The sequence below is a fragment of the Aquarana catesbeiana genome, linkage group LG11 (assembly GCF_042186555.1).
Source record: "Aquarana catesbeiana isolate 2022-GZ linkage group LG11, ASM4218655v1, whole genome shotgun sequence".
NCBI lineage: Eukaryota > Metazoa > Chordata > Amphibia > Anura > Ranidae > Aquarana > Aquarana catesbeiana.
Window position 1 is genome coordinate 7,613,749 of NC_133334.1, and position 12,634 is coordinate 7,626,382.

The following is a 12,634-nucleotide window of genomic DNA, read 5'->3' on the forward strand; positions in this document are numbered from 1 at the left end:
AATTCCTTCCACTGCTCATCATTGTGTGGAGAATTCTTCCCATTGACCACTAATGTATGGGGAATTCCTTCCATTGATCACCAATTTTATGGAGAATTCCTCCCACCGATTATCATTGTATGGAGAATTTTTCCCATCGATCACTTATGTAGGGAGAATTCTTCCTACTGACTTCATTGTATGAAGAACTCCTTCCATTGATCACCAATGTATGAAGAGTTCCTTCCATGGATCACCAATGTATGGCAAATTCCTCCCACTGATCATTAATGTATTGGCAATTCTTCCCAATGACCCCCAATGTATGTATAGCAAGGTCCCAGGCCTCCTTTGATCTAATGAGAACCTCCAGGGCCAGGGACAGCTGACATCCTTCTGTATGTAGTGGGTTGTGAGGCGTGGTGGGTGCAGAGTAGTTAAAGTTATTGGGCGCCAGACACTTCTTGAATGCAAAAGAAAGTTTATTTCTCTTAACAAACTTTTTAGGGGAGAGAGGGTTAGGGCCAGGACACCCTTAGGTAGTTGCAAGATTAATTGGCAGCCTCCGAGACTTCAATAGGAGGACAGCCATGCAGGGAAAGGCATCCAGCAAGACGCCACATCTGCATGTGCAGGAACGCTGTCTCCTATGGCAACAGTCTTTAACAGTTCCTAACACAAAGCGTAATAGTTCTCGCACTTTCACTACAATTGCTCCTTGTAGTTCTTCAGCCCACTGAGCTCCCAGTCTCTCACTAGACCCGCCGATTCACTGTCACTGAATCCCTTGAGCTCCTTCAATCTTCACAGTGGTATCTTCCTCAAGCGTCACCCCCGCTTCTCTGCTGGGTCCCTAGCTTGGCACTCTAGATACCTCTAAAGCTTCATCCCTGCTGGCCTGCTCGGTCCCTGGCTTGACACACAAGGCTGCTCTGCAAGTGTCACCTCCGCTGGCTGGATCCCTGGCTTGATACCCCCTGAAGTTTCCCGATTCTTCACCGTCCCCGTCTGGTGACAATACTGCTCCGGTACTTGCTTCAGTTACTCACTGTGCTCCCTGGTAATCAGGCGGATAGTCCCTTACTGGTGACAGCTTCCCCTCTACCTCCGACCACGACAGGCTCTGGTTGGACTGTAAGCCGCAGTCCCAACCCTGCGCTGCTCTCTTGCTTCTGGATAGGCCCTCAGACAGCTCAGCAGCCAGATGTGCCTGGGATAGGTCCCATCTCCAGCCTTGCAGCCCGGGCAATATGACACACGTCCACCCAGACAGCTGTCCAGGTGGCACAGAAACATAGATCACCTGACTCCACCCGAATATATAGGCTCTCTCAGCAGGCCAAGGGATTCAAGAAAACCCCTGCCCATTGGCTGAAATACCCCATATACCCATAACCTGACCCTGCGTTGCCCTTTTCATATCTAGTACCACCAAGTACCCGGCCACCTAGTGGTAGAAGAGAAAAGTGCAACAAAGCCAAACTTTGGGGGAAATCAATAGATCTGTATCAATCAACCAGGATAACTACTGCTGGCAAGTAAATTTGTGAGGAGCAACCCTGCCTAAACTCCAGGATGCTACATATGGAGAATTCCTTACATTGATTACCAATGTATGGAGAATTCCTCCCACTGACCATCATTGTATGGAGAATTCTTCCCATTGACTACCAACATATGGAGAATTCCTTCCATTGATCACTAATTTATGGAGAATTCCTTCCATTGGCTATCATTGTAAGGAGAGTTCTTCCCATTGACCACCAATGTATTGAGAATTCTGCCCACTGACCATCAATGTAAAACCTGGCCTTATACCTGTGCCTACAAAGAGGATTATGTGTGTGTAATTAGTTTGTTGGTCTGCCCAGGCTGGGGAGGGTTTAAACCCATCTCTGCATTTTCCTGGGCTCTGCTCTCCTCCCTGTGTTGTAAATAAAAAGGGAGAAGGCTCTGCTTAGGGGACAGCTGCCTGCATGGGAAGAACAGAAATACCAAGAAACAGCATGTAATTAGCAACATCATAGAGAGCATGGGCATGGGGCATTGAGAAAGGGCTCCTGCACCATGTAGTCCTACCGAAATTGGGAACATCAGAGGAATCTGCTTTGTGAGGACACGAGTTATGGACTATACCTAAGTTATGCCTGAGCAGTCTAAGTTTAGTTAGGGTTGGAACTGTATGACACTTGTATGGACATGGTCACAAGAGAGTTCTCAGCAAAGTTTTTGAAATGTTCCAAGCCTGGTCTGAAGTTATTCAAGGGGTGCATGGTAACACATGGTGTATCAGAGGAACAGGGCCTGTAAAGCACACATGGGGTATGAAAGCAAGGCCACTACAAAGGGTTAACTCTGCAGGAGAGTTGGAGAATAGTTACAATGGGTAACCAAGAACTGATGGGAAGTGAATAGCAGCTGGTCATAAAGCGTGGAAATATGGCGACGGTAACAGGTCCTCTGGTAGTGAATGGGGTTGGTGAACTGGCTCCCTCCCTAGCGGTCAGTTCCCTCCAAAAGTAACGGGAACCAAACTACCGGTACGGAGACCTCACAAACCTGACATGGTACAGAAGAGTAAAGAAGTTAAGTGGTTGACATATGGAGCAGAGGACAAAGAGGTAGACGTGTTTCGAGCAAATGTTAGCGCTTAGGCATTACCTATTGGAACTAGTCACCACAATCACCTATATAATATCATATAGGTGATTGTGGTGACTAGTTCCAATAGGTAATGACTAAGCGCTAACATTTGCGCGAAATGCGTCTACCTCTTTGTCCCCTGCTCCATCTGTCAACCACTTGTAATATGAAGCTTCAATAAAAGGATTTTTGGAAGTGCAGCCGTCCAGAATTATTTCTTTATGTTAATCCAGTAGAGTGTTTGTTCTACGAAAAATGGTACTCAAATGAAAAACTGTGTAAAATTAGTCAAATTCATGAAGGCCCCACTGAATGGTTAGATGAGCGATGTTTACACTTTCTCCTTCAGAAATGTTAACAAAATTTCTACAGGTCTAAGGCCGGATTTAGGAGAATGCTTCCCACTTTCATTAAATAGTGGCACTACACTGACCACCATTGTAATGGACAGTCTTCTCAATGACCACCAACGTAAGACGGTCCTTCTCTTATTCATCACCAATGTGTTGTGGCTAATTTATCATTTTAGCAGGGGTTCCCTGTGACCTCAAAATTATTTAAAAGTTCTCTCAATTGTAAAAAGTTTGGGAAAGGCTACTGTAAATCCAACCACAATGGAATGTGTAGATGTTGATTGTTGTGGAACCCCCTGCTCTAGTTTAGTATCTTCCCATCCTTGGTGTGAAGAAATCTGCATAGGTGTAAATCCTTCAACTCACATGGTTGAAGGTATAAATTGTTTTCAAATTTCTGAGGTACAGTTCTTAAAATGGCAGTATACAGTATGAAGAAGACAGATGGTGTAGAAGGCCCTCACCCCTGATGATGGTTGTTCTAGTTTGATGTAGACAGCCTCTTTCACGCCCCTTGTGAACCAATTTTCCTCTATGTCCAAAATGTGAACCTCACTATGTTGCTTTTCCTTGAGGAGGAGTCTTGACATGTAGAATTTGTCCTCCTATGTTGGACAATATGTTGTCTGAGGGGTTGTTTAGTCTCTCATATGTACATGTAGATGGGGTGCAGTGTGGCATAACACACTCAGTCCCAGTGCAGTGAAAAAACTTGTATTGAAATAATGCGGAGATAGTTCACAAAATACCCAGTGGGAAGGCAGCCCAACTGGGAACACTGACAATTCCAACAATTTGTAGATAGCAGACTGTAGCTGACTGTCTGTAGAAGGGGAAGAATGCGACCTGGCCGTCTTTTTCCATAAGCAGGAAAGTGTCCAGAGAGGTTGCAAAGCCTACGCTTTCCCTCCTCACCAGGAACCTTCCCCTACTGCTAGCAGGTGGGGTACCTGTCCCCTACTGTACTAACTCGCAAATGTGTGCCAAACCTGATAGCCAAGGCCTTAAATAGGCTGTGTCTGACCCAAGATGGCCACCAGAGTCACATGGGGCAGCAACATCAAATTGGATGCTTCCCCAATGACCCAGGAAACCATAGAGGAAATATGTTCCTCTTGACTTCCCCTTCAACTGCAGTGCCGCTGCACAGAGCGCCACCTGCAGTGGAGAAAGTAGACTGCACCTACTTACATACAGGTATTTGCATTCTTCACTATGAAGTGCTGCATACGTTGCTTGTGTTGGGTCTTTTGGAAGTACAAGCTTCTGTTTGTGTTGCTGGACTTGAACACGTGTGAGATGCTTTAGCCCGCTGTTAGCGGATTCTGGGTTACAGGAGGGCACTTCTCTGACCCACAAGGGAAGTATGGCCCAAAATGCTTTACCCATACTTCTCTTTTAAAGATCCTTCGGAGTTTTCCCAACACTCCAGCTACAAGCGGAATTACTATATTCCCCCATGTGTGCTTCTCCTCTCCTCTCTTCCATGGTCCAGTGTTTTTGCTGGACCTTGTTGTAGATGTTTTGACCAAAGTCCAATCTCTGGAGCCACAAACTTCCAGAGGTCTCCTGAGACGTCTATTTTCTCATGTGTTTTCCTGGAATTTTTACGTAACATTTGTATGAGAGTTTTGTTTGATACATTATTACAAGGTTTCCTCTATTTTCATAAAGAGACTTTGTTTCTTTTGTGCACAGCTGGGTAATTGGCTGCTCCTCCCAGAATTGTGTAGAAGGGTACTTGGATCAGCTGTGCTATTTAGTAGATAGCGATGACTAAAGCTGGATTTTTGTCCGATTTTCATTTCATTAGTACTGTTTTCGTCTGAAACAAAGTGAGACTACGCATGCTCAGAAACGAAAGAATACATACAAAACTATTCAACACGTTACATCCCTTCTGACGTTGTATTCTGTCATATGAAAATGTTCGTATTGTGAGTAACCTCTTCACTTTAGACATGAGACTAGCATGCCACAAAAAAGGGACGTTCGGTCGTCCGAAAACCTAAGCGTGTGTACGAGGCTTGTTTATCTTTGCAGTTGGAGGGCAGTAAAAAGCAAGCGGCCGAGTTGCATTTTAAACCCCCTTTCCAACCACTTCCCCTTAGGCTACAAAGACAACAGATGGACAAATATTATACCCACTGTCACTCTCATCAGGCGGTACAGCCATGTGCAATGCATGGCATTTTTTTTTTAGAGGTTACGCATGTATAAACATTCCCTATGTCCCTTTCAGGCTGAAACATGTAAGCTGTATTCATTTTATGGATGATTGATTTCTCAATAAATTTGGTCTTGGAAAGGGGGGGGGGGAGTACTCTGTCATCTGGGGGAGAGTACTGTCATCAGTGGGGGGAAGTATTGTCATCACGTAAAGTACTGAGGGGGGAGCACTCTGATAAGAGAGGGGAGAACTGTGATCAGGGGGTGTACTATGATTAAGGGGTGTACTTTGATCAGAGGGAATAGTGTAATCAGGGGGAGTAATGTAATGGGGGGGTACTGTGATCAGGGGGTTTACTGTGATCAGAGGGGGGGTACTGTGTTCAGAGGGGGGAGTACTGTGATCAGAGAAGGGGTACTGTGAACAGAGGGGGGATACTGTGATCAGGGGGTGTACTGTGATCAGAGGGGGGGTGCTGTGTTCAGAGGGGGGAGAACTGTGATCAGGATGTGTACTGTGATCAGAGGGGGGAGTACTGTGATCAGAGTAGGGGTACTGTGATCAGAGTGGGGGGTACTGTGATCAGAGGGGGGAGTACTGTGTTCAGAGGGGGGAGTACTGTGATCAGAGAAGGGGTACTGTGAACAGAGGGGGGATACTGTGATCAGGGGGTGTACTGTGATCAGAGGGGGGGTGCTGTGTTCAGAGGGGGGAGAACTGTGATCAGGGGGTGTACTGTGTTCAGAGGGGGGAGTACTGTGATCAGAGAAGGGGTACTGTGAACAGAGGGGGGATACTGTGATCAGGGGGTGTACTGTGATCAGAGGGGGGGTGCTGTGTTCAGAGGGGGGAGAACTGTGATCAGGATGTGTACTGTGATCAGAGGGGGGAGTACTGTGATCAGAGGGGGGAGTACTGTGATCAGAGAAGGGGTACTGTGATCAGAGTGGGGGGTACTGTGATCAGAGGGGGGAGTACTGTGATCGGGGGGTGTACTGTGATCAGAGGGGGAAGTACTGTGATCAGAGTGGGGGGGGGGGGTACTGTGATCAGAGGGGGAGTACTGTGAACAGAGGGGATGTGCTGTGATCAGGGGGTGTACTGTAATCAGGGGGAGGGGGGGTACTATGCTCAGAGGGAGTACTGTGATCAGAGGGAGTACTGTGATCAGAGGGAGTACTGTGATCAGAGGGAGTACTGTGAACAGAGAGGGGGGGTACTGTGATTTCTGTAAGTGGTATTAAATACCTGGAAATATGACACTTTACTTAGCAGAGATGCATTTATCATTAAAAAATGTATCTTATCTTAGGTCCACCGGAGGGAGGGAAGGTTCCGAAAAGCGGAGGTTCCATTTTTTTGTGGAACTCCGCTTTAAGCAGGATGCCAATCACATTGTCTGATATACAGCTGGCCACTAGAGGGGGCATGCACACATCCTGTATAGGACACATGGATGATACTTTAACTCTTAACAGCACAAAAGTCTAAACTTCCATACAACATAAAGTAAAAAAGAAAACAAAAAACAAAAACAAAAAAAAACACTCAGCAATTTGTATATGAACACCAAAGCATCTTCTTAGTGAAAGATAAAATAATTTAGGCAGATGTGAATGTGAATGGAATCATTTATAGGAAAATTACCAACTGGTCGTCATTTTATACAATAAAATTCTCTATAATATATATAGGGTATAGAGGGTCGATCACCTTCCTCTGATTTTTAGTCTATACTCTGTACAAAAATATTCTTTCATCTTAGGGCCCCTGAAAAGTTTGGAGCAGATTAAAGAGACCCTGTTACCACGTGTCTATATCTGACTCCTGCATAGGAAAAGGCAGGGATAACACTCACTATTAGCCCCACTGATGGATCGTATTGTAACTGTGTTGCACTCTCTGACACTTCCAGGTATGTCCGATTTTTGCATCTCCCCTGCTGTACGCTGTCCATCCCCCTCCAGACTGCTACGGCACTATCCCTTCAGCTCTTGCACACAGCCACACAGGTTGGTGTCAGTAGGGCAGTGGGCGGTGTCAGTAGAGCAGTGGATGGTGTCAGTAGAGCAGAGGACGGTGTCAGTAGGGTAGTGGACGGTGTCAGTAGGGGACGGTGTCAGTAGGGCAATGGACGGTGTCAGTACAGCAGAGGACGGTGTCAGTAGGGGAGTGGACTTTGCCAACAGGGAGGAGGATGGTGTCAGTAGAGCAGTGGACAGTGTCAGTAGAGCAGTGGACGGTGTCAGTAGGGGAGTGGACTTTGCCAGTAGGGAGGAGGACGGTGTCAGTAGGGGAGTGGACTTTGCCAGTAGGGAGGAGGATGGTGTCAGTAGAGCAGTGGACGGTGTCAGTAGGGCAGTGGACGGTGTCAGTAGGGCAGTGGATGGTGTCAGTAGGGCAGTGGACGGTGTCAGTAGAGCAGAGGACGGTGTCAGTAGAGCAGAGGACGGTGTCAGTAGAGCAGAGGACGGTGTCAGTAGAGCAATGAATGATGTCAGTAGAGCAGTGGACAGTGTCAGTAGAGTAGAGGACGGTGTCAGTAGAGCAGTGGACGGTGTCAGTAGAGCAGTGGACGGTGTCAGTAGAGCAGAGGACGGTGTCAGTAGAGCAGAGGACGGTGTCAGTAGAGCAGAGGACGGTGTCAGTAGAGCAATGAATGATGTCAGTAGAGCAGTGGACAGTGTCAGCAGAGTAGAGGACGGTGTCAGTAGAGCAGTGGACGGTGTCAGTAGAGCAGTGGACGGTGTCAGTAGAGCAGAGGACGGTGTCAGTAGAGCAGAGGACGGTGTCAGTAGAGCAGTGGACGGTGTCAGTAGAGCAATGAATGATGTCAGTAGAGCAGTGGACAGTGTCAGTAGAGTAGAGGACGGTGTCAGTAGAGCAGTGGGCGGTGTCAGTAGAGCAGAGGACGGTGTCAGTAGGGCAGTGGACGGTGTCAGTAGAGCAGTGGACGGTGTCAGTAGAGCAGTGGACGGTGTCAGTAGAGCAGTGGACGGTGTCAGTAGGGCAGAGGATGGTGTCAGTAGAGCAGTGGATGGTGTCAGTAGGGCAGTGGACGGTGTCAGTAGAGCAGTGGACGGTGTCAGTAGGGCAGTGGACGGTGTCAGGAGAGCAGTGGACGGTGTCAGTAGAGCAGTGGACGGTGTCAGTAGGGCAGTGGACGGTGTCAGTAGAGCAGTGGACGGTGTCAGTAGGGCAGTGGACGGTGTCAGTAGAGCAGTGGACGGTATCAGTAGAGCAGTGGACGGTGTCAGTAGAGCAGTGGACGGTGTCAGTAGGGTAGTGGACGGTGTCAGTAGAGCAGTGGACGGTGTCAGTAGGGTAGTGGACGGTGTCAGTAGAGCAGTGGACGGTGTCAGTAGGGTAGTGGACGGTGTCAGTAGAGCAGTGGACGGTGTCAGTAGGGTAGTGGACGGTGTCAGTAGAGCAGAGGACGGTGTCAGTAGGGCAGTGGACGGTGTCAGTAGAGCAGTGGACGGTGTCAGTAGAGCAGTGGACGGTGTCAGTAGAGCAGTGGACGGTGTCAGTAGGGCAGAGGATGGTGTCAGTAGAGCAGTGGATGGTGTCAGTAGGGCAGTGGACGGTGTCAGTAGAGCAGTGGACGGTGTCAGTAGGGCAGTGGACGGTGTCAGGAGAGCAGTGGACGGTGTCAGTAGAGCAGTGGACGGTGTCAGTAGGGCAGTGGACGGTGTCAGTAGAGCAGTGGACGGTGTCAGTAGGGCAGTGGACGGTGTCAGTAGAGCAGTGGACGGTATCAGTAGAGCAGTGGACGGTGTCAGTAGAGCAGTGGACGGTGTCAGTAGGGTAGTGGACGGTGTCAGTAGAGCAGTGGACGGTGTCAGTAGGGTAGTGGACGGTGTCAGTAGAGCAGTGGACGGTGTCAGTAGGGTAGTGGACGGTGTCAGTAGAGCAGTGGACGGTGTCAGTAGGGTAGTGGACGGTGTCAGTAGAGCAGTGGACGGTGTCAGTAGGGCAGTGGACGGTGTCAGTAGAGCAGTGGATGGTGTCAGGAGAGCATGATAATGACATAGCTAGCAGGAGGATTGAGTACGCAGAAATCTGACACACTTGGAAGTGTCAGAATGTGAAGATTATAGGGAAGCCAATAAAGCTGGCCACATACTGAATGAAAGAAATCTATTGATTCCCCCATCCACACTAAGCAGCTTGGATGAACCAATCACCCCTGCTGGTTATTGTAAGCTGATAGCCATGGCACCCATGGCTTTCAGAGTACCTGAACAGGGGCTGCATCTGAGTGGATGCAGCCACTGTTCGGCTGAAACTTTTCAGATGGAAGGATGTCAGGTGGGAGGATGCCGACAAGGCCATCAATGGCTCCAGTTTCGGATGGTTCATCAAGAACTAAATACGTTAACTTCTGTGTTTGACCAGCTTAAAGCTCAATACACACTATAAGACACACCATATTAATTGTTACTATGTTGTAGAGCTAAATCTGCAACATAGTAACAGTTTAAGTCAGTGAGTATAGCATTGTGTATTATACCCACCTTTTCTTTAATATAATATACCCTCCTGTGACCAGTAATGATATGGAGGAGCAGGAGGAACCAGTGGGACCCAAGAGACCGATGCTCTAGCGGTTGTCATTCCCAACAGACTTAGGGGATGGTTGTCACCAATGGAAGGGAGTTCTAGTGGTGTGAGAGGTAAGTATTCTTTTTGCTACAGGTAAGTGACAGGGTCTCTTCAATCCAGAATGTGAGAATATACTGGCAGGTTTCTCCAGGCCCCAGTAGCCCTTTGTCAGTGACAGGTACTCTTTAACTAATGGTGCCAAATAAACTGATGGGCTTTCAGCAGCCAGTTCCAGGGAACATTATTAAAAATGGAAATTTTGCTACAACTTTACCGAACAGATAAGAATTGGATATTTTTTTTCAGAAATCTTATGGCTGTTTGCTTCCTATTGGCTCCAATGATAGTTCTGTCTGGAGTCCCCATGTATACAGGCGTCACCTTTTACATATAAAAGAAGTCTGGTGACAGGTTCACTTTACAGATCCGTAGAAGTATGAGGCTCACCTCAGAGTACAGTGCGTGTCGTTATCTAGAAATTCCAGCATAGTAAAATACATCTAGTAAAAAATGGTAACAGTGATATAGAATCAGGGGTGGCGGGGGATGGGTATAAAAAGCACAGAGAGACTCGGATCTGGATACACACGAGGACACACGAGCTTCCATCTGATCTGCTGATGATGGCGGCGCTCCTGGCTTGGTTGGCGCTCTTCCTCCGATTATGCATCTGATGGGCTGATACAAAAGACGATTGGTTATAGCAACGGCATTGGGTTACAGATGAACAATGTTATCTCAGAATTTATGAATAAGGCCTGAGCTGTGTCTGGGGTGCAAATGGCCCCAAGTACTATGAACCCACCCCCCAGGTCAGTCTGTCCCACAGTATAATCCTTCCCCCCTCCAAGTCAATATGTCCCTCAGTAAAATTTTTCCCCCTTCAGGTCAATCTGTCTCCCAGTATACTCCTCCCCCAGGTCAGTCTGTCCCCCAGTATAATCCTCCCCCCAATCCAGGTCAATCTGTTTCCCAGTAACCCCCCAAGTCAATCTGTCCCCCCCAGTAAAATCCTTCACCCCTCCAGGTCAATCTGCCCCCCCCCCAGTATAATCCTCCCTTCACCAAGGTAAATCTGTCCCTAGTATACTCCTCCCCAGGTCAGTCTGTCCCCCAGTATAATCCTCCCCCCAATCCAGGTCAATCTGTCCCCCAGTAACCCCCCCCAAGTCAATCTGTCCCCCCCCTAGTAAAATCCTTCCCCCCTCCAGGTCAATCTGTCCCCCAGTATAATCCTCCCCTCACCCAGGAAAATCTGTCCCTAGTATACTCCTCCCCAGGTCAATCTGTCCCCCAGTATAATCCTCCCCTCGCCCAGGTAAATCTGTCCCTAGTATACTCCTCACCAGGTCAGTCTGTCCCCCAGTATAATCCTTTCCCCCCTCCAGGTCAATCTGTCCCCCAGTTTACTCCTCCTCCAGGTCAGTCTGTCCCTCAGTATAATTCTTTCCCCTCTCCAGGTCAGTCTGCCCCCCAGTATAATCCTCCTCTCCCACTAGGAAATCTGTCCCCCAGTATACTTCCCCCCAGGTCAGTCTTTCCCCCAGTAAAATTCTCCCCCCTCCAGCTCAGTCTTTCCCCCAGTAAAGCCCCCCTCCAGCTCAGTCTGTCCCCCAGTAAACCCCCCTCCCTCTAGGTCCATCTGTCCCCCAGTATAATCCTTTCCTCCCCCAGGTCAGTTTTTCCACCAGTACATCCCTACCAGGTTAGTCTGTCCCCCAGGTATAATACTTAACCCCACCCCCCAGGTCAAAATGTCCCCCAGTCTAATCCCCCCCCAGGTCAGTCTGTCCCACAGTATAATCTCCCCCCCCCTCCAGGTCAATCTGTCCCTCAGTAAAATTCTTCCCCCTCCAGGTCAATCTGTCTCCCAGTATATTCCTCCCCCAGGTCAGTCTGTCCCCCAGTATAATCCCCCCCCTCCAGATCAATCTGTCCCCCAGTAAACCCCCAAGTCAGTCTGTCCCCCCAGTAAAATCCTTCCCCCCTCCAGGTCAATCTGTCCCCCAGTATAATCCTCCCCTCACCCAGGTAAATCTGTCCCTAGTATACTCCTCCCCAGGTCCGTCTGTCCCCCAGTATAACCCCCCCCTCCAGGTCAATCTGTCCCCCAGTATATTCCTCCCCCAGGTCAGTCTGTCCCCCAGTATAATTCTTTCCCCCCTCCAGGTCAGTCTGTCCCCCAGTAAAATCCTTCCCCCCCTCCAGTTCAATCTGCCTCCCCCCAGTAAACTCCTTCCACCCTCCAGGTCAATCTGTCCCTCAGTATAATCCTCCTCTCCCATTAGGCAATCTGTCCTCCAGTATACTTCTCCCCTAGGTCAGTCTGTCCCCCAGTAAAATCCTCCCCCCCTTCCAGCTCAGTCTTTCCCCCAGTAAACCCCCCCTCTAGCTCAGTTTGTCCCCTAGTACCCCCCCCCTCCAGGTCCATCTGCCCCCAGTATAATCCTCCCCTCCCCCAGGTCAATTTGTCCCCCAGTATACTCCTCCCCCAGGTCAGTCTGTCCCCCCATTATAATCCTTCCCCCACTCCAGAGCAATCTGTCCCCCCAGTATAACCCCCCCCCAGGTAGATTTTCCACCAGTACATCACTACCAGGTTAGTCTGTCCCCCAGGTATAATACTTCCCCCCACCCCCCAGGTCAAAATATCCCCCAGTCTAATCCCCCTCCCCCCAGATCAGTCTGTCCCCCCAGCATTGTGTGCCTCCCTTCACAAATTGTACATACAGATGATAAAAAGAAAGAAAGCAAAAAAGAAAAAAAGAAAAGAAAGGAAAGAATAGATACGTGAGGGAAGTCAAGTGACATATCAGAGCCAAGCAGATGTATGGGAGAGCTTCCCTCTGCTCTGTGCCTCCTCTGTATCTAGGGCAGTGTTTCT

General features: G+C 48.7%; 1 protein-coding gene across 1 annotated transcript in view; it reads right to left on the reverse strand.

Annotated features, from left to right (window-relative positions):
• Positions 1-9,072: 9,072 nt before the first annotated feature.
• Positions 9,073-12,634, reverse strand: part of NRIP3 (nuclear receptor interacting protein 3) — a 50,690-nt gene continuing 47,128 nt past the window's right edge. The window contains exon 7 of the mRNA XM_073603980.1: positions 9,073-10,428. Coding sequence (XP_073460081.1) covers positions 10,413-10,428 — 16 coding nt within the window. The 3' untranslated portion in view covers positions 9,073-10,412. The remainder of the gene's footprint in view (positions 10,429-12,634) is intronic.